This window comes from Elgaria multicarinata, chromosome 10 (assembly GCF_023053635.1).
Source record: "Elgaria multicarinata webbii isolate HBS135686 ecotype San Diego chromosome 10, rElgMul1.1.pri, whole genome shotgun sequence".
NCBI classification, from domain to species: domain Eukaryota; kingdom Metazoa; phylum Chordata; class Lepidosauria; order Squamata; family Anguidae; genus Elgaria; species Elgaria multicarinata.
Window position 1 is genome coordinate 65,626,993 of NC_086180.1, and position 27,422 is coordinate 65,654,414.

General features: G+C 39.8%; 1 protein-coding gene across 1 annotated transcript in view; it reads right to left on the reverse strand.

Moving 5' to 3' along the window:
* The window catches only part of TENM3 (teneurin transmembrane protein 3), a 177,359-nt gene that overhangs the window by 74,934 nt on the left and 75,003 nt on the right, over positions 1–27,422 (reverse strand). Inside the window, exons 10-12 of the mRNA XM_063136114.1 lie at positions 16,133–16,159; positions 14,290–14,310; positions 13,242–13,388 (exon numbers count right to left, since the gene is read on the reverse strand). Of these exons, the coding sequence (XP_062992184.1) occupies positions 13,242–13,388; positions 14,290–14,310; positions 16,133–16,159 (195 nt within the window). The remainder of the gene's footprint in view (positions 1–13,241; positions 13,389–14,289; positions 14,311–16,132; positions 16,160–27,422) is intronic.

Consider the following 27,422-nt stretch of genomic DNA (forward strand, 5'->3'; position numbering starts at 1 on the left):
TTCCAGCTGCATGTTTTCTAACTGAGAATAAAATACTACTTAATCTTCATTCCTTCTCTCACCCCTTTATCCTAGCCAAAAACAAAATCCTGTCAATCTCACAAGTTTAAAAGGTTGGTACATAATAAAATTGGCTCATTTCTTTCATTTTTTTGTTTTTTCATATTATGTCCTATGGTTGTACATTATAAACTACAATTTATATGTGAGGGAGTATTTCTTTCAATGTTTCATTAAAAATATATTGAAGCAACATCTGAAGAAGCCATTTCCATTAAGTAATACCATTTACACATCACCATGATAAATATTTCAGAGTAGAACTCCTGACCAGCTACAGGGAGCTGAAATAAATATTCACTTAACTAGTCTGTACCAAAGCCTAAAGCTCTACCTGATGTCATACCTTCAGCAACCCTCCTCAGTTCCCCTCATTCTTTCCTACCTTTCCTACTTCTCATCCTCTAATTATTATTTCTTTGTTCTACCTTTCCCCATTTAACATGCCTTAAACAATAAAACAAAGCCTTCTTCTCACTGCACTAGAAAACAAAACAGAATGTAGAATTGACCTGATATCTGTAAGACACGATCCTCTTTATTCTGCTTGTCTGTTTATTCTGCTTGCTTCTCACATTATTTGTGTCTTTAGGTTGCAGGTCCCTTTTTACTCCTATTTATCATTTAGGGCACTGTCCTATTGCGTTAATAGTGAGCCGCTGAACTTGGAAGCTTACAAACATGTATGCAGAGCAGGAGGAACAGTGGAGGCGATTTTTGCCTCCCAGTATTCCCACCCTGCATTTTTTACTAGATGGGCTTCTTGGCCTGTCTAGAAATGGCATTTTGGAGGGAGAAGGAAGGAGGCTGGAGAGGCCTCAGGATTGCTCCTATCCTAGTTTCCCCAGTCTCCTCCCTTCCCCGCCCACTGAAATGCCCCCCTTTCCCCTCTTCAAGGTTGCTTCCCAACTTTGGAGAGCAGCTGACACATTTCTTTCTGCACTGACTGAGAGGGGTAGGGTGAGGAGCTTGGATTCCTGGGTCCAAGGTTGGAGTGCTGTTTCCAACCTTGGAGATGGTAATCCAAAGTATCCTATGACCCCTCAGATGCTGTCTAGGAACCATAGGATTGCTCATTCTAGATCTACACATCACTTAACACAGCAACCTCATTGCTTTTTTTTAAATTCTTATCTACTTAATTAAATGACATCAATGAAAGCATGGTTAATTAACTTGCTCTTAGAAGAACATTCACACTGTGGCCCCAATATAAATAGCTTAATGATTTATGTGTGTAAAAACAACCCACACCCACCTAGTTTTCCCCTTTCATTTCCTTTTTACCAGCTCCCTAAGCCAACCTCCACATAACTTTGAGGCTACAAACTCATAACCATGTACCTAGGAGTAAGCCCCATTGACCTTAATGGGACTTACTTATGAGTAATCATGTTTAGGATTGCACTGTTAATCCCCAATATTAAAAAAGGTCACTAATGGAAAAACTGCAAGGTGCATCTAGATTTGAAACACAATACCTCTGAATTTTATAAGTCTGTGATGATTGAGAGCAAGCAGTTTTTACCTATCTTTAAAAATGTGATTGTGAAAGAGAGAGACAGCCCTACATAATTTAACCACAGACTCATAAAGCAGACTAATTCAGCATCTAAATGTTATTGCTTGTTATGTGTTTATTTACACACATCAGAATATGTGCTCTGGCTCAGCGGATTCTCTTTCTTTTGGGGCTATTTCAGAAACAACATTCAAAAGATGTAGGAGTAGGCATGCTCATTTTTAAAATATACAAGAACATGTAATATCAGAAGGGTAACACACTGGCCTATCAAACAAAAATATTTATTAACTGGATTGGAAACACTTCTGGAAGCTTTGTCAACATGCATCTACTCTGCTAAGAAAAGTTCATTAGCTTTTTCACTATGGCCTTAGATAGACCAGCTTATATCCCGGGCTGATACCTGGGATCGCCCCTGTGCATCCAGATGAAGCACAGGGGATCCCGGGCTCAGGGAGGGATCAACCCTCCCTTGCCCCGGGATATAGCCTACCCCTTTAAGCCTGATTTTCCCCACGATCCCGGGCTGAGCCCGAAACCGCAAGCATGTAGCCCATTCCGCAGCTTTTCCTGGCTCCGCGCAATTACTCATGCGTAGCCGGGAGAAGCCATGCACGGGGCGCAGGGTGGGGGGAGCAGGGAAATCAAATTAATTTTTTAAAAAAACTTACCTGAGCGCACGAGCGTTTGTGCGCATTGCTCCTTTAAAATTGAAAAAAAAATGGGGAATGCAACAGGTCTTTCCTTCAGCGCATCGCGTCTCACATCTAGACGAGGGTGACAGCCCGCGATAATTGCATCGCGGGCTCTCCCCTCCTCCGTCGCAGATTTTAAGGTAGGTCTAGCAAAGGCCGATATGTCTACAGTTGTGCCAGCTATGAGGGGTTGGGGTTGGGGAGCATGGTTTCTGAGCCTGGAGCTCTGTTTCAACGTTGGAGCCCCTAAGCCAACCAATCTTATGCCCCACCCCAGACACTGTCTAGTTCAATATATATATTCATGTCTACTCAGAAGCATGTCTCAGGCAAGCATATGTAGGATTGCAACCTTAAGAGGTCTAATAATAGAAACATGCATTGCCAATCTGGTTTCAACGAACTTATGTTTGTATCAAAATCTGGTATCTAATATCTGCTCTATTGATTGTTAAAAGCTGTAATAGGTGCTTTGGGGGCTCTGCTTTGTTTGCTTTTACACCTCTATGGCATCCTGCAGGCAATATTTAGCACAGTTGCCAAAGAGGAATGCTCAAATTTAGTCATTCATCTTTGTTACTTTATACAAAGCAAATGTACATCTGGCGTGTAGACTGCAGGTCATAAAACTGTGTGAGATTGGCATCTTCTGAACTAATCAGCTGGAAATGCATTTTTACAAGCGTCTCCACTCACATCAATCAGGGAAAGAATCTCATTTTCACCAGTCAAGATACAGGGACACACTGTTTGTTATTTTTCTATGGAGTTTATCAGCTACTTGCCCAAGCGAGTGACGGATGGTTATGAATCTGGCTCCCTCTAACTTACGAAAACATTTTTCATTCTCTCTCTGTATTTATGCAGCTAATGCTTTCTACAAAGTAGTCTATTGCCCTACGTGTTAAATAACAAAGGTGAAATCATTGGTCTATTGTAATAAGGATGAAAAAACTGTACCTGTCTCAGAAGGTTTAAAAACTATTTCTGGTTGAATTAAGAAATATATCCAAAGAAAATCACAAAATGTTGAAGTCTACTAAATTATCATCATTAGTACTAGGTGACAGTCTTGTATTTAGAATAGCTTAATCTACAATACAAGGTTGAACAAACTGTCAACAAAAATCTCAACTATGAGCTATTATAAGAATTGCCATTATACAAGATTGTCCCTCTATAAAAACACACGGTTCATTCCCTCTTGAATATTGTGTGCACTTTTGATCTTCACATTTCAAACAGGATATAACTACACACTGCTCAGATAAAATGTACAAAATAATCAGGGGCTATAGAAAACCTTTCAAGTAGAAAAGGATAAAAAGATTAAACATCTTCAGATAAGGAAGGCAGTAACTAAGGATGAACAAATGAAGCATATATAAAATCTTGAGGGCATTGAAAAAATTAACACAAAATTTCTGTTTACTTTTTTACAAATTGTACAGCAGGCAATGAAATCAAAGGGAAAACTTTTAAGTAAAGTAATGTAATTTGCAATATGGCATACATATTCCTTGCAATAATGTTTATAAACCTGCCTGGCTTGGACAATGAAGAATAGGCACGCATGGCCCCTGCGTTCCTCCCATCATGTGAGCTGTGATTAATCCATAGCAATTAACCAGTGTTTCGCCCTTTTGTCTGAGCTGGTAAATTATGGTTACCAGCTTTAGAACAATCAAAGACAAGATCTTAAACCATCTTCAGTTTAATATTCTGGCATGGTCTGAAGCTGGTAACCATGGTTTCTCAGTTTGTATGATTTGGGAAATTATGGTTAAATTAAAGAATTTGAAGTTTGAGGGAGGAGAGAAGGGGTTAAATATATGGACAAAAGGATTGTGCACATCTTGGCTTAATAAACCAAGATAGGATTGTTTGAACATGCCCAATCTCATGATGGATTGGCATACCAATAGCTATTAGACAGGATGCTCAACACAAAGACTTTAATAAACTATCAGAGGTTGGGAGTGGTGATTGTGATATCTATACTTGGTGAGGACACCAAAAGCAATATTGATACTGAACTAGAAGAACCCAGTCACAAATGCAGTAAATCTGTCCAATATCTTATGCTGGCACAAATAAAGAGACCTTAAACTAGGAAATTAATTTCATCACGGACCATACATAAAAAGAGCAGCAGAAAAGTGATTTATTTTAACAAGTCCTGAATAATGAATACTGTTCATACAGGAGAAAAAACCTTTTACTGGACTTTGCCTTTTGCAGAAGTTCTGGTTGTCTTCTCAGGGCCTCATAACATATTCCACTCTCAGAATGCTATCAGAATCAAATTAGACATTATGCAGGAAATCTGTGATCAATATCTCCTGATACATTCCTTTTGATAAAAGAAGCGGCAGGACCCCAAACTAAACCAAGACCACAGCGCTGGGTAGTGGGGGTGGGGGGCGGGCGTTAATTTTCTTCCCACAACATTTTCCTGATTTAAATTCTCCACCTCCTCAAACTTGCTATTTTCCCCATGGGGGAAAACACCTAGATTACCTGTTAAAATATATTTTTAAAAAGAAAAAGAAATTTGTTATTTGCACTCATTAGGAAAATACGGGCTTTTTTTATTAGAGGTGCTACATTTAATCAGTACATTTTGTATTGACTAAATACATTTTGTATTGATCAAAACATTTTGATCAATTAAAGAGGCATCCCTGATTAATAGTGGCCATGTGTTTATTTAATAGAGGACAGTGCTCTATCTATAAAGTGTTCTCTATTTAATGGACTGTCTTGTCTAAGTCTAGTTTAAAAATAAAGAAGCACAAGAAGGGAATCCATCAGCACCCTAAGAGCAGACCAAACAGGCACACAGGTCAAACAGCCTTACCTACTATGGTGAGATGGATTGTATTTCTCCGTTTAATGATAGCAAATCATTTCCAAATTTGCATCCATGCACATAAAGTGGCACATACAAAATTTATGCACATTTATGTTCTCTTTTGTCTTCTTTTAAGACAATACATTTCCTCTTTTTTGGTGATGTATAATAGTGGCGACATTCTGATTAATGGGACTCACAGCCATATCTAACTTTCAAAAACGGGAGTGGCAATTTCAGCATTCTCTCTCACACAGGAGCAAACATCTCTTCTTAGAAACAAAATTTACAGTAACACCAACCCAAAATGAAACAGAATGTTAGTTTTGGTGGTCATTAGTAAATATTAGTATTGGTTACCAAGCAAAAGTACACAAAACAGTGAGCAATTTCTCCAAAACTTCTTCAGGATAGATGTTAAGCAAAATAGGGGGAGGGGGAGAAGAGGTCAATAGTTAAAGCCACTGGCAGCATTCGGATCACACAATAGCCAACCCTATGTTAATAGTCCACTCCATGGATGACTATTAGAACGACATGCTGGGGTACACCTAATGTGATATGTCAATAGTTATCTGTGGAGTAGACTATTGCTCCCACCCTCCTCCAGCATATCCACTGAATGGCGGTGCTGGTTCCTGCTTTTCATATCAGGAAGCCATGGAGAAAGATGCAGGAGAGCCGTCGGAGAGCAGCTTTTGCCGCCGCCTGCCCCCCAGCAAAAGACGGCTATCCTGCAGCTTTCTCCGTGGTGTCCTGATATGGAAAGCAGGGACCAGCGCCACGATTCGGTGGGGAGGGCAGAAGGGGGTGAGGAAGACACAGGAGAGCTGCCACAAAGTGTTCTCCTCTGTCATGCACACTTTCTCCATTGGTGGGTATGGAATGCATGGAGAAGGAAATTGTCAAAAGAGCACTTCAGCTCTTCTGACAGCATCCCCCATTGTGCGCCCCGTACCCGCGAATGGGGGGCATGGCGGAGGCCCACAGTCTCCTGACATGCTTCCAGGAGAGTGTCCGCCTCCGCCACCACACCCTCCTTTGCCATTTGTGCATCTTGGGATGGCCCGAAGGAGAGATGGACAAATGGCAAACAGAGATGCTCTCCTCATGCGCCTCTCTCCTTGTTTGTCGCAAAGTGCTGGAGAATGGGTACAGGGAACACTAGGAACTCCTGCTACTGCTTGAGAGTGGCAGGAGATCCTAGCGTCCTCCATCCCCATTCTCCAGAAATGACAGCAGGGTGCAGGAGGACACTCTTGGCAGAAAGATATCTCCTGCAGTTTGACATTATATGTCAAGCTGCGGGAGACATCCTTCGCCCCCTGTCACCCCACGATCCATTTGGATATTGGCTCAAGGGGACAGAAGGAGCTCCCTCCATCCCGAGTGGATGTCCAGAAGGATTGTGGGGAGTGGGGGCAAGGGACATGTACCTCCCTGGGAACACATGGGATGCCACCCCACCTAGAGATGGCATGTGCAGTGTCCTGGGAAGCACACAGGGCACCACAGAACATGGTGCCCTACCAAGGGATGGCATGATCGGTAGCTCCCCATGCACTTTCTGAGACGGGATTATTTCATGTCCATATAGAGCCCCACTGGGCAAGAGTGGCAGGGGGTTCTCCCACTTCCGCCTCACAACTCCGAAGGCATGTGAAATAACCAACGGAGCCCGACACGACACAATAATCAAAGGTTGTGCAGACCATTGATTATTTGTGCACACCATTGATTATTTGTGTTCGTGATTTGCTGCGGGGGGGGGGGAACCAGCTGTGCCATGGAAAAGGCTTGATAGACAAAACAGTAGTCAACAGTTGATTATTTAAGCAACAGGAGACTATCAACCATTGACTATTGTGTCATCCGTACCCCATCACCGAAACAGTCTTAAAACAGATTCCAGACATAATTAGATTAGCTTTTGCTAGGTGCTAAACAGATGTTTAGATTGCACCAAGGACTACTGGAACAAAGAAACAAAAATGGCTGATCCTCTCTTTAAAAAAAAAAATGTTTAGAAGTTAAGAGGCTAATCTAATTAAGACTCCACAAACACCCAAGGACTCCAATCTGCCAATGTTGTGGCTCAAGTATCATTCCAGCTCCCCCACTATTTTGCTTAACATGTAGCCTGATATAGAGTTCTGGGGAATCTAAAACCTTGTTCACTATTTAGTGACAGTTGGGTTTTGTAATAAAGATATTGTGTTACTGTGGATTCTGGATTTTTTCTATCGACCAATATGCCTACAACTATACCTTTTGCACATCTTCTAAGGTGGTGCATGCTATGACATGTGCATGCATTATCTAAAAATAGAGTATGCTTTTTTCCTTCAGAATTATTTTTATTCATATGCAAACTTATCAAGATTAAATAGGATAATTACAGACAATTGATTAAACCCACATACTCAGTCCACAGATTTTTAAAAACAAGTGACAGGCTTGCTTTTTATTTATTATCTTAAAAACTAACAAGAAGCACTGATTTAAATCCAGGCCTTTTTATTGCCAATCAGCATAATAATAATAAACTTTGGACCTGCCTTTTTTTTTTAGAATTCTATCTGCAAGACAGAGACAAAAGGCCAATTCTTAAATTAATGGATTTGTATTTGGCTCTCTTTTTACACATATTGGGGCACTCGGCGGGATCACTTACTTCAATACTAAATGCCGATTTCTCCCTAAGATGGAGAGTAAATTTCCATTCTATCTGGTTGACAGTCAAAAATCTTCAGAATTTGCCACAAGGATAAATACAATGATCTATTATTTTATATGTATAACAATTAACCTCAAAAGTAATTATTTTCTTCATGGACCTTTCATTAATATAGAAAAGCAGGATCACAGATTTAGAATCATAGAATAGTAGAGTTGGAAGGGGCCTAAAATGCCATACATACAAGTTTTAATATACTTGTATGTATTAAATTCAGCTTTAATTATGAACTTGTTTATCCTTAAAAGAAAGACAAAATATAACATAAATGCCAACAAATGTAAGAATCCAATGTAGCACAGGCTGCAAAAGCCTGTGCTGTTTCTCCCATCCTACTTGGTGTCTATCAGATAGGATTGTTTTCTCAGTGGCCTGGTTCAGACAACACACTAAACCATGCTGCTTAATCACAAAATGGTTACGGGAATGCATTAAGGTTAAGGAATTTCCTTAACCATTTTGTAGTTAAGCAGCATGGTTTAGCACAGTGGTTCCCAAACTTTTTCAGGTAACCGCCCCCTTGGTTCCACAAACTCATGCCCAGCACCCCCCTACCCTACCCTACCCTACCCTATAAAAATCATTATTCAGAATAGCGGTTTTCAACAACCCAGCAAGGAAGATAATAACAATAAAATTCAAAACAGTAACAATTAATTGAATACTTTATTCAAAATCCAGTTCATCCACCCTGCCACGCTGGCTGCAAACAGAGGTGTTCGCTCTCTTTTCCCTCCCAGCCTTGGCAAGCCTGGGGCGGGTGCTTCCCATTTAATTAAAATTATAAAATATCTGCCACCTGGTAAAGAGTTTTCCTATGGGAAATCTGGCTGGGACTGAAGTAGAGGGGCACTTATTTTACTGTACTTATTGTCTTTAAATATGGTTAAATATCCCACAGTTACCTTGCTATTCTATTTCTACAATTCATTTTCTCCTGTCTTTTCTTCACCCTCTCTTTGTTTTCAGGCTGAATCCTATGCACATTTACCTCAGAGTAAGTTCTATTGATCTCAGTGGGGCTAACTTCTGAGTAGACATACTTAGGATTGTGTTGCAGCTCTGTTTTTCTGGTGACACAAGATACACACATACCATGTTTACCAAAAGAATGCTTGAAAAAAGGGGGTTGGACACCCTGAAATAAGCAAGGGCAGATAGGAATGGTTTCAGCAAGCATTCTGGAAAAAGGTGCTGCTGAATCTTCTTTAGCCAGGAAGGACCTGGGGGATTGCAATTCTCCCTCCCTCCCCCTTTTCTTTTCTCTCCCAATCCTGTTGCAGTCCAGATTATTTTGGGGGTGGGACAGACACACAGCATCTCTCTCTCTCTCTCCAACCCCCCTCCCCCCAAGCCTCACAATAGCTGCTGGGCTGATTAGGACAGGAGGGCAGCAGCTCAGAGGGGAGATGGCCCCAATCTGCAACTCCTGACAGGGGAAGGGAGCCTGGTGATACCTTGCAGCAGCACAAGCAGTCCTGCTCCCCACCCACCCACCCACCCAGCCGGCCGCTGTTCTTGGCAGCTGCTCTGCCATCCACCATCCTCCACGTGCTCCTTCATCTCCGCTGCAGGGCTGCTGCTCCCGCCTGGTGCAGCAACTATCGCGAGAGATCTGCCAGGGCAGCTTGTAGGAGGGAGCATCTCTGGCTGAGGGAGTGAGTGAGCGGCGGTGGCTCCAGCAGGAAAGAAGCCCTGGGCCCTCCTAGGCAGGAGAAGAGTGGGCAGAGCAGCTGAATTCGCCACTGTTTCCTGCTCTGCTGCCTCCTGTGGGCGCTTCCCCCACCCCCTACTTCTGGTGGGGCCGCTGTGGGCTTGAGATAGGAGGAGAGAGCGGCTGCATGAGTGAGAAAGTCCTTCCTGAGCAGGAGCGGTGTGGGGAGAGCAGCTGAATTTGCCGCTCTTTCCTGCTCGGTCCCTGGGTTTTAGGACCTTCTGGAGAGACCACCTCGAGGGCCCCCTTGCTGCCCCTTTGCCTGTTAGAGCCCCCTGCCAGTGCCCCCCCTGCCGTCCCTTTGCCTCTTAACGCCCCCCTATGCAATCCCACCGCCCCCAAGGGGGCAATACCGCCCACTTTGGGAATCACTGGTTTAGCGTGTTGTGTGAACCAGGCCAGTGTCATACATACAGCTTTCCTGCCAATGGGCATCTATCACATAGAATTGCATCCTCAATGTCAGGTATTCAGTCCTCTGTCCTATGGGGTTAGAGATCCTATAGATCTCTAACTCCAGTGTCATATATACAATCAGTTCAGTCCCTACATTCTTAAGTTATAAAATAATAAAAATTAGGAAGGAATTCTATATAACCTATACTTTTGTACAGTTTATTGTAACTTTAGACCTGAACATCCAGGGTGTCTTTGGTATAGCCTTCCTTTCTTTATACTGCTATGCCTGGCATCTATCTTACTTTTACATTCAGGGAGACTAATAATATTAATCTTTTCTGTCATTAGATACTTCTGGCTCTTACAGAGGATTCATTTGTTTTATGTTTGCACTTGTATTTAGATTGTAACTGGAGCACAGGAGAGTCTAGTAACATTTCATGTTTCATAGTTTTCTATCTGAGTAGACCAAAGCTTAAACAACTCACGTAATATTTTTAAAATATCCAACATTCTCCCAAAAATGAGGAATATTTTAAGGGTCTGTGTTAAAGCACTATTCTCAATCTGAACTCCCAAATCTTAAGCAACTGCATAATCTATACAGACCGAATTAATTACTGTGAACTGGAAATGTACCTCAGTAACATGTTAAACATATGAAGCTATTACACGGTAGGGTAATTATTTAAGAAGGAGGCAGATGTAGTGATGGCCACCAATTTGGATGGCTTTAAAAGGGGGTTGGATAAATTCCTGGAGGAGAAGGCTATCAATGGCTACTAGCCCTGATGGTTATGTGCTACCTCCAGTATCCGAGGCAGTAAGCCTGTGTGCACTAGTTGCTAGAGAACATGGGTGGGACCATGTCCTGCTTTGTTGGTCCCTGGTCGACAGCTGGTTGGCCACTGTGTGAACAAAGTGCTAGACTAGATGGACCCTCAGTCTGATCCAGCATGGCACGTCTTATGTTCTTAATTTTTGGCTCATAGTCTGATTGGCCTGGGTTAAGTGTCTTTTTGCCTACTTCACACTGTAAGCAGGGTTGGAGTTGTGTATAGGTACATTTGTTAGCGTCTCAACTGTTATGTCAATTTGATCACATTTTGTTTTAGGTAGGCAGGTATGAGTGGGCACCTTTAGTGAGGACAGGGATGCTAAGCATTCTGAGGCACCATTTTGATGACAGGTAATGTCTGAGGCTTCCCACTCAGGGTTTTGTGGCCCAATGGGAGGGGCCCAATGGGAGAAGCCAACTCACCTCACCCAGAGCTTTGTGCCCCAAGAGGAGGTCATAGACAAAGGCCTCCCTTCTCCAAATTGGGTAGTCCTGAAGAGTGGCGATCTTACAGATGCCACTCAGCAGGCACAGAATGTTTCACCCAATATATTGTCTGGCTAGTTGCTGGCATAGGTTAGTTGATCGCTTAGGTCTTTCCCTTTGCAGATTCTCAATAAATGTGGCCCACATTTTATACCATATATCTGAATCTTGTCTCTTTATCCCCCCACCCTTTTGACTGTAACAGAAACACTGAGGTGTAAAGGAAAATCAGTAAGACCATAGCAGAGAACTCAAAAACATGCAAAGGAGATTACACAATTAAATTAGCCATAAACAACAAAAATCAGAACACATACAGTATTTCTTTTTCATTCATGGAAGAAAATTTCAGCTACATACTTTGTCAAGTCACAATATGCATAATACTGTGATTTGAAACAAACAACTAGAAAGCATTTTCCCATTGCATATTCCCCCAAACACCCACGCGTGATCACACACACACACACACACACACACACACACACACAAATAAATACAGAAGAGAAACATTCAGAGACAACTCTCTTTCTCTCCCCCCCCTCACTTTCCTACAAATCTTCCAGGCACCTAATCTGGCAGTTGCCTGCTGTGCCAATCAACCAGATTCCTCCTCACAGATGCGCTTAATAGGAAATCTCAGGGCTGGAGACAAAGGGTGGGTATGGCAGCACAATTTGAACTTTTCCCACATTGTATGAATGCACTTGCATGCCCAACATACTTCCTGGTCTCTTCTGCTCCTGTATACATGCATGGGTATTGAGAATGCATGCACACACAAACACACAAAAATACATTCTCCAGATGGGAAGGTAGACACCCCCAAACTGGCTGGGCTAGTTGTTTTCCAACCCATTGGCAATCCTATGTATGTTAACCCAACCCGGCCTCCCCGAGAACCTCAATAAATGTCTTCTTTTGTTTTATGTCTTGGAGTACAGAAGTAGTGGGACTTCTAAACATCTGGTAGGTCATAATAGACTGTGTTGTTGTAAACCAGCCCAAGGGCATTTGCCAATTGGGCACCAAGTACATTGTTGGTCCTATATAAATAAATAAATAAATAATGTACAAATCAAATAAATGAATAAAATAAATAAAACATGATTGTGGGCGTGGCGGGTCCCAATTTGTGCAAGCCTGGGATAGAGAATTATTCAGATGAGAGAATGAAAGAGAAGATAGAGAAAAAGAGAGATATAGGGTAAAATATCATGAGGTGATAGAGTTGCAGAACTGGAGATACAGAGAATATTATTTAGAACTGGAATTGGGACTGAGAGAAAAGATAAAGAAGAAAATTGTGATGGAAGGCAGGGAAGAATATAGCAATGCTAGTGCTGTTGCAAATAAATAAATAAATAAATAAATAAATAAATAAATAAATCTTGGAGATCTTCAGTAATGAGACCTAAAAGCAGAAAAACTCAGGAATGAGTCAAAGTTGAAGTCACATAAGGAAATGTTGTGCTAGCAATAGACTTGGTGGGATTAGATTGTTCCTGACAATAGATCTATGGGAAATGTGAAGTTTTTACTAAATTGGTTCTCAACATATATTTCCACATACATCTTGAAAACTTTGGCTGAATGTGGATTTCACAACTATTCTTTGTTGTTACGCAGCATTATTATAAAGCTCACTGAATTACGATATTATGTTTGCCCTTAGATAAAATACTACCACTTGGAACCTAATGCTCACTAATGGATTTCGATGTACACATTTTGCCTGCTGTAACCATCTCTTAAGGATTTGATAGCATACTAAATGAAGGCAATAAATATTGTAGCACATTCCTGCATGTATCTCATCACAGGTAGTAAAAGCTCAGTATCATTCTCACAGCAGTATTTTTTCACCTGATTGGGAAGCCGATAATTTTACATTTTTTTTTCTTTTTGCAGTGCAGGAATTTCACTCTCCTACCTCCTTCATTGTCCTTGCTATCAGTACATAAAGTTTCCATGGCGACATCACATCCTGCTCCCCTCCATCCTGGCTGACAAACACAATGCCAGCCATTTTGGTCCAGAGTACATCTTCCGTTGCTATTACACAGGCCAGGGCATCCCTCTGTCAAAACAGACAAAAAAAGACACTGCATGTAATTTAAATATTATGTTAATTTTAAATCTAATCAAAATACAAACAGGGAACACTTACTGGGAACAGGCCTTCAGAACAGCACAAATACTGTAATTCCACATGGAGAGAAACAGCAACATTACCTGGCATTCTAATTCTTAACTAAGTGGCATCTTTGATTGGTCTAATACTTGAGACACCACTTACCTGTGCAGGCAGGAAATGTATGCAAGAAACCATTAAATACCTGCAGGCCAGACAAAATTATGTTTACATCTTCTTTAACAGAGCAGCAGGCAATGTGATCATAGCACACAGCTTCTAAGTAAAGAGATAGCGTTTCTGCATGTATAGAACAGATCATATTTTGTGTATATGCACTGTTGGCTACTTGACAATATAGATTTTTTTAAAATTCCTTGTTTTAAATAAATCCTTTGAAGTTCTTAAGTAGGTGCGCTCCTCTGCACTCAATAAAAGTGAACGTTAATTTTATCTGGCCTCAGAGTTGCCGTGTATTCATGTGAAATTACAGTGCATTAAATAATTGCACAAAGTATAGGTCAGTTTCAGTGACTATACTTTATGCCAAAAGTACATTCCTTTTCACAGAATAAGCAAAGCCCAGGAAATAGTGAAGCAGCTTAGCATCTATTCTAACAAACATTAGGATTCAGGCTGCATACGGATGGGACAGGACCGACAGGATTTCCAACTAAATGTAATAGCTGTGCGGATTTGATTACTTAGGACGGACAAAATGAAATACCATAAGGACCACAATAAAACATTGATAGACTGAACAAAAACACGGTAGTGACGTGCTTCAAGACAGATAGCGGAGAGTGATTTTTGTGTGACAATCTCCCTAAGGCTTTTGTGCTGTTACCTTTATATCCTATCTTGTCTGCTTTTATGGCCAAGGAGGGAAAATTTGGGAAACAATTAAAATTATTTAATATATCGAAGATCTATTTTTTCCATCTAACAGTACATCAAAAACAGTATCTGTCACTTCCTACTGATGAAAACCTGGCATGCAGCCAACATGACCTGTATGAGGATGATGACAAGTTTATAGATATATATGTAGAATTCTAGTATTCCTTATCTATGACTGTGGGTAAGACATTCACATAAGCAAGTACAGAAGCAGAATTATTATCAGTGGCTACAAATCAGAGACTTTAGGACAACACAGTTCTTTGTAACTTTACACAGCATAAAATATAAATTGGGCCACCACCTTCTAAAGTTTTATCTGTATACTGTCTCTGGGAATTAGAATAGTGTTTTATTCCTGTTGGTTTGCAAATGTGGTTGGAAAAATCTCTTCTTGTGGCTTGTAATTAAAGCTTAAACAATAATTAATGTACTCCTTTCTCCACCTATGCAGCACAAATTAAACAATAATTCTATGGGCATCGTTGCCTCTAGTAAAATTAGTACTTACAGATGGAAGGGAACCATAGTAGTGTCTCATGACAAGGTATGATGAAGTTATAGTTATGGATATCATGTCATCATGCCAGGCTGAGATTAGATTTGGCTGCCTTTTTTTGCTTCTTTTGGCACTTTTTTTTTGCAATCTGCACATTTTAATTGTATATACAGAAGGTACATTTTACTTCTGAAATACATTTCCTCTGCTTAGTTACATAGGACACACAGCTTTATCTGTCCTATTGGAAAAGCACGGTGGACAAGCTAATGTGATCAAGAGTGGTTATACGAAAGCCTGGATATTGCCATGAATATTGCCATACTCTAATGAAAAAAGCACAAATAGGGAATAGAAGAAAGGCAATCTGGAAAGAGGGATTGGTGATAGTTTTATAAAAACATATTTTTGCCAAACTTCTACCATAACTGAAGATACGAGAATATTTGCTGTTTCGTGGTTTGTTTTATACTATTCAACAAGTAGTTGGTTGCATTAACCTTTCCATCCCAATACTTATCTCCTCTGCAAGGTATAATTATTTGATTGCACACAGCTGTTCCTTAAAAATGGAGATAAAAACTTTGAACAAAAGCTTATTGAAGCCATTCATTATGTGTTTCACACAGTTACTGAGCTTCCATAAACTTAGAGAGCTAGTTGTCAAGTTCAATTGCCAGGATCCAAAGCACTATATAAGTTTCAGCTTCCCCTTCCGGGGGCAACCCCCTCGAACAGCCATAAAGCCCTCAAAGTCAGGAAGGCTTGAGAGGCTACTGCTGGAAGGAAATACTGAGACTGCACAGGAGTGCTTTCTGCCCATGCAAGGAGAGTATGATTGGATCCTGTCCAATGGTACTAATTATCTCATTCATATAATGTATTCTTGAGGCTATGACATTTTATCATCATTGAAAAATATTTGATTTTTTCAATTATGTTTTTACATATAGGTCTAGGCCATTCCTTCCAGCAACAAAAGCTAGAAGGCTTAAAAACCACAAACAGCAAATGCATGGCTATCTTCAGTTTTTTATAGTACCAAAGCTAATCCACTTACACAGGATCTAGTGAAATTTACAATTGCTTATTAAAAACGTTAACAGGCAACAACAACATTAAAAGTCTTAATCTCTTATATCCAAGGCACATGGAAAGTAACATGAATGAAGTTTATAATTCATGGAGTACATATAAGAATATGTTGCATTTGCCATGTCTAGTGGAATGATTACTATAATATACACAGAGATACATGGAAGTATGTCAAGGAAGAGCAAATATACAGTACCTTTAACTATCTTATCCAAATAGTGAGCTTGAGAATTAAAAAGAAAAAGAGAACAGACAAGACATTTCAGAAGAGTCATGTAGGACAGGAATTGTTCAGAATTCACACACAGAAAGAGCAGTGATTTGCTGAAAAGAGAGGTCTTACATTGCAGCAAAGAGAGATATTTTTCACTGTTTAAAAGTGTACACAATCTTTTTCCTACAGCAAATATATAGTCATGATGTGATTAAGCAGCCATCATTTAAAAATGCATCTACAGATCCAAAAAACCCCACCACATTTCGAAGTCTATTGTTTCCTTGGTTCCTTCTTTGTAGCTGTTTTTATTGTGCTTTGTCTTTTATGTAGAACAAACTTAATCCGAGTCATAAAGAATTCTGGTTTTCAATTCATTTAGCCCAGTTATGCAGTATATGAACGTTACAACTCAGGCCAAACTGGAAGACTATCATTAGGCAGAATCCAATGAGGTGCTTACTCCCACCCAGGCGCTGTTTCTCTTACGCCCTGCCAATTCCATTGTGCAAGTGGCCCTCACTGCTTGTGCAATTTGATTTAGCACTTTAGGGGCCCACCTGAAGTGCCAAAACACTCACTTCTGGAATGAGGCATGTTGGCAGAGCTCAGATAAGGGAGCTCCACTGACCTGCCTCCTTCCAGAAACAACCACTTTCACTCATTTCGGAGCTCTCCCTGGGAAATGCTCAATCTCCTTTGCGTAAAGTGGTGGGTTCCGCTTGCACAATGGAATTGGCAGAACCCACTGTTTATGGAAGGGAATCGGTGGGGCAGAAACAAATCAGTGGAGGCGTACGCTCCTCAATGGATTCTACCCCTGGCCACATACACTCCCTCTTCCTTTACAGGGGAACTGCTCCAGACCAGCACAAATAATTTTGGTTGCCTTTTTCTGCATCTTTTCCAGCTCTACAATATCTTTTGGAGACAAGAATTGTCCACAGTTTTGTATTCCAGGATTGTATTCTAAATTTGTACACACCACAGATTTGTATAAAAGTATTGCAATATTGTAATTTTCCCTAATATAGATTTCACCTTTTCCACAGCTGCTGCACATTGGCTAGACATTTTCATTGAGCTATATACCATGACCCCAAGATCCCTTGCCTGGTCACTGGCAGCTCAGATGCCATTAGCGTATTTCGGTAGGAATTTTTACCCTGCATCACATTTAACTACATTAATGCCCATTCACCTAATTTGGAGAGAGCCTTTTCAATCTCTTCGTCTTTTTATTACCCGGAATTATTTGGTGTCATCTACAAACCTGGCCACTTCACTGCTCACTCCTAACTCTAGATCATTTATGAACAAGATAAAACGAACAGATTCTTGGGAGACCCCATTTCTTACCCCCTTCCACTCAGAACTGGTATGCAATACTCCTCCAGTTATGTAATATACTCATTGTATGCGACAGACTAATCCAATGAGAAACATTGAAACATTGAACTATATTATTCTTATTGAGAGCAGCAGTACGTCAGCAATGCAAAAGAAACAGACAGCTTAAAATTTAAAGTAAACCAAGTTTACCAACGTAAACATCATATTTAGCATATAACGTAGCATAAGATAAATTTAATGCTTTTTACATGGCCAATTGCCATTTCAAGAAAATATTTTCTTTTTTAAAGGCAAGGATATGGTTAAGTAAGAACTGTATAATATTTATCATGGCTACTTAGGTAAGCTCACATATTCAATTCAGGTGTGCTTGTTCAATTATATGTTGTATTTTATTGTTTTAATATGTTGCAAACCAGTGTGTAATCATAGATGAAAGAAGTATAAAAATTCTAAAATAAATAAATAAATGTGACAAGCTTATCAGCTCCCAACTTGCCGTGGCATCTATCCAGCATGCTGCAATATGTTAATGGATCCATGGTAGGAGTTTCACACTTTTATGTTATCAAGACATAGCTTTGATCACTAGATATGAATTCACTGACAGGTAATATCAGTAGAGTTGAATGTGCTTTGCTATTATCTAAGAACAATTCTACACATAATGCAGGATGAGGTGGTGGACTGTGATGGTGGAATTCTGGGCTGCAACCTTTCAAGACTGCAGGTGAGGAGTCTATTTTTCAATGATCCCCCACATGAAAAGCTCTCTTCATATAGAAAATGAGACTATCAGGGAGAAGGCTACCTTTGTGTGTATCTAACTTGATGAACAGATGGTAAGCATTAGAGAAATTATGATGGAACATAAGACATTCAGTTTGCTTTTCAAGTACACTATGCACAAATGTATTTAGAGCTTTATAAGTGATAACCGGAAGTCTGAATTTAGCTGCAAAGACAAGAGGGCAGATACTGCAGCGCTAGTGAAATGTGTTTGCTTTGGTGACTCACTCCTTTCACAAGGGCTGCATCACTCTGCACCAACTAATGCTGTTTAACTATATTAAGGTCAGTCCCTCACAGTTCGAACAATGGGCAATGAAGGCTGGTAGGAAGCACAACTGGTCTTTCCTTCAAATAGGTACCCAGGAAGAAAACCAGGAGCACCCCAAAGGTGGAAGCCTGAGAACCTAGAAGGAAATGAAGCCAATCAGTGATGCAACTCCCAATTCCTCATCACTTCTTCAAATTGTAATCCCAGTTAATTCTTTGGGCAAAGCCCACTTCAACCGTTTATCTTTGCATCTGGCTTTAGTCCATGAAAGCATATGCAACAATAAATAATTAAGTTTTTAAAGTGCCAGAAGAAACCCATGTTTCTGCTGCAACAGGTAAAGATGGCTATGTGTCCATAATTTACAATAGCTGCATGCAGAAAGTGGAAAGTAGGGTGTGTGACCAAATTATAAAATCAATGAACAGATGAAAGAGGAAATGTAAAAGGATGGGTATTTGAAGACAGTGGTTAAGATGAGAAGGGAATGAGCTGGAAGAGTAAGTAATGATGGGACAGGAAGTTGGTTTGATGTTAGATGGGAGTTAATCTGGCTCCGTTCTCCTCTTTGGTTACCTCTAGGGACTATAAAATGCTCAGTGGTAATAATAACAAGAACGCAAAAGGGAAAAATTTAAAATAATATAACAATGGTCAAAAGCAATACAAACAACATTCCAAAATTAGCAATCTCGGCATGTCTTTCAGATATCTCAGCTTGGCTGCTTCATCGTCGCTTGAAGCTTAACATGGCAAAAACTGAACTGCTTGTTTTCCCTCCTAAACCTTCTCCTCACCTCTCATTCTCTCTTACTGTCAACGATGTCACGCTTACTCCGGTCAAGGAAACTCGTAGCCTTGGCTTTATATTTGATTCCTCGCTCTCCTTTATTCCTCATATCGAGGCAGTAGCTAAATCTTGTCGTTTCTTCCTGTATAATATTGCCAGGATTCGACCATTTTTGTCTGTCTCTTCTGCCAAGACTCTCGTTCACGCACTGGTTATCTCTCGGTTGGACTACTGCAACCTCCTCCTCTCTGGCCTCCCCTCGTCTCACATCAGTCCGCTGGTCTCTGTCCACCACTCTGCCGCTAAGATCATCTTCCTGGCCCGCCGCTCTGACCATGTCACTCCGCTTCTGAAATCTCTTCATTGGCTCCCAATTCATTCCAGAATCCAATATAAACTTCTCCTGTTGACCTTCAAAGCTCTCCACGGTCTAGCTCCTGCCTATCTCTCCTCTCTCATCTCACACTATTGCCCCGCTCGTGCTCTTCGCTCCTCTGATGCCATGCTTCTTGCCTGCCCAAGGGTCTCTACTTCCCTTGCTCGGCTTCGTCCATTTTCCTCTGCTGCCCCTCATGCCTGGAATGCTCTTCCAGAACACCTGAGAACTACCAACTCAATCACAGCTTTTAAAACACAGCTAAAAACTTTTCTTTTCCCTATAGCTTTTAAACTTTGAGTTTGTTCTGACTCTATACTGTTAGCTTCACCCTTCCCGGTGCCTGTTTACACTTCCCTGTGCCTGTTTGCATTCTCTTTCCCTTCTTATTGTTTACTACAACTTTATTAGATTGTAAGCCTATGCGGCAGGGTCTTGCTATTTACTGTGTTATCTGTACAGCACCATGTACATCGATGGTGCTATATAAATAAATAATAATAATAATAATAGTTTCATAACAAAACAATAAATACACAGGCATGCTACACACAGAAGGGCTAAACAAGATGTTGCAGATGAGTAACAAACCTGACGACCCTTTACTTCTACAGAAAAGCAGCTTTGGGGAAGGTGTGTTGCAAAATAGGCAACTGGCAGGGAGAGGGGGCACTTATCTCTTTTTTGAGAATAAACCATCTGGAAAAGCAGCTTAGGGAGACCATGTTATGAAGCAGAGAAACAGCAGGCAGAGAAAGGATTAGGTATCATCCATCACTTCTCCACTTCACATCTTTCCCTCCTGATCAAAATCAAATTTTACAAACAAAATTCAGGCTGCTCTGTTAGTTTTGCTAGGGGAAAACCCCTGAGCCTTCAAGAAATACAAGCATACATCCTTCACAGCCCAGCATTTGCTTATGTTCACTTGGCTAAGGATATTGAAAACAAGTCAGAATTTGAATCTTGTGTTTGCTTAGTCCTAGTAAGAACTTCAACAAGAATACAGGTAATAGTACATAAAAGTTTTCCAATACCTTCTGTAATCAAGCAATGAAAGAAACGCTGCGGAATGGAAACAAATATAACATCAAAAAGGAAAAAAAAAACACCTCCCTTGTAATTTTCCTGCAATAAATTGTTTAAGCTAGAAGGAAAATACGCATTTAGGAGTATGTTTTTAACAACAGGTCTCAATGCAGGCTTTCTAAAATTTAATGGGTTTCAATAGTCTTCCATGAGAGATGTAAGTAGGTATCCTCCTTAGATTATTCATATGCTAGCTCCTGTAGATGACAGAATAGCTACAGTCTGCAAAGAAGTATATATTAAATCCATTTATTCCAATCATCTCCTGTTTAAATCAGCATGAACAGCATGCCCAGTGATTTGATGTTCCTTAATTGGTACTCACTGCACTGTTTTATTACTGATTACCCTGTCATAAAGGATTATAGCAGTGACATAATTTTCAATGCAGTATAATAAATTCCTATTCATATTAGTTTATTCATACCCTTTATGAGCTAGTTTTACTTACCATGATCTTTCTTGTCCACAGCTAGAATAATAATAATTAAAAAATACTAACTATCCTGCTTCCTGCATAGTTTTTCAAGATGAGTGTCAGGTAAGATGTCATATCAGGGCTACAATAACTGACCCAGTATTCAAAACTTCTCCATTTAAAAATAATAAAAATACAAGTTCCAGGCAAACCTGTAATACAAAACCCAACGGACAATTCCATGAAACGTAAGGCTGGTGAATAAGTGAAGGATTGAGCACATTGCTTGATACACTGGGGGAACATCAGCATTTGCTTGGTTCACATTTGAATGTGAACTCCCATAATTCATACTTCCTCAACTAATATGCAAACTGAAACACAGTTATACTTGGATACTCATAGGTTTCCAAATTTTGTGATTCAGTTCCCCAATCAAAGAAAAATGTGTACAAAAAAGACTGTATTAGGGGAAAGGTGCATACAAAAATGACTATATTAGTGAAATAATGTGGGGAAAGCACTTGCAAAAATGTGTATATGAGGCAAAATCATGTACAAAACTGCATATATTAGGAGGAAAGCACACAAAATATGCTGTTTTTATGCAGACCTTTTTTAAAAACAACCCATAGATGTGAAAATGGGATAAAATGAACGTAAGTTTTTTTTAAAAAAGAGAAACCGAAATTTACAATTCCATCCATTCTTACGGAAAACCAACTTAGGGTGCTCTGCTGGTATTGCTGTGTGGGTTGCTAGTGCTGTTTTGACAGCAGTCAGCATCAACAGATGTAATTTACTAACCTATTGCAAATCTACTGCATGACACAGAATTAGATGCACAGGAAGAAAAGAATTAGAAGTATTGTCAGGGCATTTTAGCCACTCCATAGTCGCTTATATGAGTCCGATCCAAGATGCCTAAAGTTGCATAGCATCAGTTCTACGTCTGTAAAGCACAATGGTGATGCTACAGCTTCCCAGCACAGGGTACTCTGTGTACTGTTTCTATGTACATATATGTAAGATGTATCTGTGGAACTGAAGCACCCATGTTCGGCATGCATTTAGTGTTAGGTTTGTGATCGAGCATTTAATAAACCATGATGCCAACTTTTCCAATCTGGTGCCCTTTAGATGTTTTGGGCTGCAATTCCCATCATTTCTGATTATTCATCATGCTCGTTGGGACTAATGGGTGTTGGAGCCCAAACATTTGGAGGGCACCAGATTGGGGGTAGGTTGCTAATGACTTCCTTTCCTTTCCCCTTGTATTATCCTTACAATGAGTGCATTACCTTGCAAGATGGAAAGATGCTCAGGTATCCTCCTTGTGATAATTTTGCTTAATGCCCAAAGCCACCCGTAGTCTAGATCCATAGCAAATGTAGCTACGAATCATGAAGCCAACTATCATAAAGGAAGGAGAAGAAACAAAACAAGAAAAGCTTCTTCCAAAAGAACCAACAGAGGAGGAGCACAAAAGAACACCCTCATTTAATTAGAATGGACAGCCATGGATATGCTTTTTCAGTGTTAAACCATTCACAGGACCAGGAAGCCAATGCCTGCATACCATAAGGTGACTACAGTGTCATTTTGTGGTAAAAAAAAAAATGTGTGTGCCTGTAGCAGCACTTTGGCTTAGTTATGTCATCTCTTCTAATCTATATGCAATATTTCATGGAAACAATGGGTCTCCATTAATTGTCATTAATGTCAATTGCTACAAATTCATTCATATACTATCTTTCATTTCTCATCCAATAACTAATATTTTCAGACTTGACAGATGGTGTTTCTGTTTCCCCCAGTCTTCTCTTTTATTATCAAAATAGTGTCATTTTCTAAACTGTTCAAAGTTCTGTGCTGACAGAGTCCTTTATTTCCCCCTACAGAGAATGCTTACTCTTCACTTTCTAATTCTGCAGCAGTAAGAATAATTCTGAATTTGAACCTACAATTTTAATAGATTGCACTTTTTCTTGCATAGTTTGTAGAGTGCTAGACCAGCTGTATTCTTCGAACATTCTGTCCTCTTCTATATCTATCAATTTCCGTTGCCATAGCCTCTGCTAACTTCAATGAGTTCACAGTATGTCTATCATGTTAAACCTTAAGAACATTATTTTACCACCTGTGTAAATTTCTACGTTCCCAATTTGTATATGGAAAAGCATTTTTCATTATTGTTGGAATACTTCAAGTGAGATTGGAGAGTATTAATGAACTATCAACAGAGAAGGGTTGATGCTTGGAATTTTTAACAATTAATTATCAATATAAAGGATGCAGCTAAGTACTCCTTGTGTGCCTTGTTAAAACCATATATGCACATGATTTCATGACACAGAACACCTGTTCTCTTTTGTAGTGTACGCACTCTTTTAAAACAGTCTGTTAAAACTGTTTGTCACTCAGACATTTCTCTTTATATATGAACATGCAGGATCAGATGATTCTTTAAAGAACAAGTTCTCCAAAATCTCTGGCAGCTTTATCTTTCAAAACAGAGCTAGTATCAAACAACAATAGATTACCTTAGGAAGATGCCCAAGTTCATTTGCTTCTGAGGTAGTAGTTCCTCATAACTCTAAATTCTGTTTATAGCTTTCTGTATCATACACTCTGGCTGACTGCACTACTTCAAGTAGTCCTGCCTGCAGCCACCACCTTCAAGAATCCCTCTAGATCATCTTCTTGGCTCGCCGCTCTGACCATGTTACTCCACTTCTGAAATCTCTTCATTGGCTTCCAATTTACCTCAGAATTCAATATAAACTTCTCCTGTTGACCTACAAAGCTTTTCACAGTCTAGCTCCTTCCTATCTTTCCTCTCTCATCTCACACTATTGCCCTGCTCGTGCTCTTCACTCCTCTGATGCCATGTTTCTTACCTGCCGAAGGGTCTCTACTTCCCTTGCTCGGCTTCGTCCATTTTCTTCCGCTGCCCCTTACGCCTGGAACACTCTTCCAGAACATTTGTGAACTACAAGTTCAATCACAGTTTTTAAAGCTCAGCTAAAAACTTTTCTTTTTTCTAAAACTTTTAAAACTTGATTTTGATCATACTTTTATACTGTAAGTTTTACTCTACCCTGTGCCTGTTTGGTGCATTCGCTTCCCCTTCTTATTGTTTTATTATGATTTTATTAGAATGTAAGCCTATGCAGCAGGGTTTAGCTATTTTATTGTTTTACTCTGTACAGCACCATGTACACTGATGGTGCTATATAAATAAATAATAAATAATAAGAATAAAAATCCCTCTAGTCATCTAGCCATGCTGTCTTGTCCCACGACTTGACAGGTGCAGCCTTTGTGTACTCCTAATACCACACCTGACTTTGCCTCCCAATTGACAAGTGGATTCACAACAGGCTTCTGGAAACTCAGACTATTCTGTTACTAGAAGTCTCTAACCAATTTGTACCCAGCCCCACAAATCCGAAGATCAATTCATTCTACCATTTTAATTATCTTATAGGAATCATCAAACTCAGGCAAGTGCTAATTAGCAACTGTCCATTTCTCCCTAAAATAGCCTTCTCATACACTAAGAAGCATGGGATTAACAATATGCTTATTGTCCACTTCTATTTGAGATCAGATTAAAATTGATATGCTTTACAGCCAGGTAAAAGTAGCACAAATGCCTAACTATCTCTTATCTGAATACTTAATGATACTGATTCACATCAACACCACTAACATTCAACCACATGCATATGTATATAAATATTAATTTTGGACAGAACAATAATTGTTTCCACAGTTAAACAGCTGTAATGCCTCTCATGAGTTAAGTGATCAAGCTGCAGGCAAGTTCTAAAAACAGATGGTCTTATCCACCCATACTTAATGTTACAGATTTCTTTAAATGGGGTTTTGACAAATCAGAATGCAACAGAATTGTAATGCAAGTTTTCTAATCTGCAATGTAAATTACTCCAACAATAAACTTGTATACAGAAAGAAAAATTATGAAGCTTTTAAAATGGAGACGCTAATACCACATTTGGATATAGTAGATTCCCATCAACTTAATTATTTGCTAATTCCATTCAGCTAAAGGCATTTAATGGGAAAGCAGCTGGTGAAGCATTCACTTTTATAGAGTTCCTATCACTGTTATTTAATTTACCCACAATATGTGTCAGTTCAATTGCAAAAACAATAGCCCAACACAAACAATCACAACTGCCCATAGTTGCACAGTTGGGTATAAATCAGTGAAAGTTACAAACACCTAAACTTAAGCATATAAGTATGGATTTAGTTTACTGATTTCACTGAGTTTTCAGCAGCATCCCCTGATTGCATACTAATTATTTCAGAGCAAGCACTTAATTTAGGTTATTCTACAATAGCATACAAAAACATACAAGGGTCAGAAATCCCAGTAAACGTGAGTACTCAAATCCAGTGATTGCTAAAACACATTGGGCTTCCAATATACAGATGGAATTCCTATGTACACAAATGTAAGTGCACTTACTTTAATCTATATGCACTCGCTGGAAAAAAACAACCACCACACAGACTGAAATGAATGAAGAAATGAATGGGGATACTCCACACATTGCAGCACACTTGGAATTCTACATTGTAGCATCTATCAGACAGTTTTGTTAAGCCAGTTTTAGTGCTTGACTCTCAGTTCTACCTGGACAAACAAGCTGCAGTTTTGAACCAAACCTATAAAGCAATATCTCTCTATAGGTTCAAAGCAGATATCCCCAACGTCCTCCCTATGGCAGTTCCCTGAAAATCCAACTAAGGGGGTCATGGGACCCTGCTGAATAGCGTATCCTACAGTGTGGGGAAAAGGAGGATCCCCGAAATTTGGCAAAAGTATCTCCTGGGATCAGGGTTCCACCAATGGATCACCCCCTCCTTCTCACACTGGAGGATTAGATTTAGATTACCAAAGCACTTGTTTTACTTTCAAGCATAATAATTTATTTTGCTTCTTTTTAACCCTTCAAATGGAAATAGTTAATGACGGAAGACACTTATTAAAAGATAGGGCCTTGCTTTGCCACTCTTGACTTTTCCCTCCTTAATTTGACTTGTTTGTTTTTAAAAACATACTAGCAGGATTGGCCAAAGTTTATTTCCACTGTATAAACTATGCCTCATGAACACTCCTATGGTTTCATATGTGGACTTGAAATGGTCAAATCCAGGTCACTTCAGATTTTAAGTTCATATAATCACAGCTGTAGTTTCCAAATATTAAGATGGGGCACACAGTGAGGAAAATCATTAAAATTACTGAAGACGTAACAGTGGATTTTAGACAATTTAAAATGCACTGGTGTACTCTAAAACTCGAAATGAGCCATGAACTTTAAAATGTGAATTTTGTCCTTCATGTTAAATTAATCAAAAACATAGTCTCAGGACAGATACTGGTTGCTTGACTATAAGCAGGAGAGAGAGAGAGAGAGAGAGAGAGAATTATATTGTGAATGACATGAAGGGAATCATAAAATAAGAGCTGGAATTGACCTTGGAGATCATTTAGTCCAGCCCCTGCCCAGTGCAGGCTCTGCTCTGCAGGATGCAACTACAACACCCCTGACAGATGGCCATCTAGCCTCTGTGAAAATGCCTCCAGTGAAGGAGAGTCCACCACCTTCCAAGGCAGTCTTGTTCCGCTGCCAAACAGCTCTGACCTTTAGGAAATTTCTCCTAACGTTGAACTGAAATCCGCTTCCCTGCAATTTCCTCCCCTCTGAAGCAACAGAAAAGAAATCTGCGCCATCTTCTGCATGACACCTCCTCAGATGGAAAAGGAGTAAAGACATTTGGGATGGCATAGTGGTTAGCACAAAACCTACCCTGCTGGAATTCGCTCCTTCTTGAGGTTCATGCAGCTTCATGGTTATTAGTTTTTATTTCAATCTGCATTTTTATAAATTGTATTAATTGCTGTGGATTTTTAGTCCTGTTCATTTTAAAGTTCTTTGGGTACATATTTTAAGAATGATTTTACATCTGTGTATTATTATGTTCAATTTATTGTTTGTGCACTGTCTTGTAAGAGCTCTGAGTCCTGAAAAGTTGTTTAGAAATTCGTTAATTAATAAATACAATGCAATAATAAAAGTGGAGATGTGTCTGTTTGTCCATCCGACAGCAATGCCATGCCAAGATCGCGAAACCTAGACACCTGAA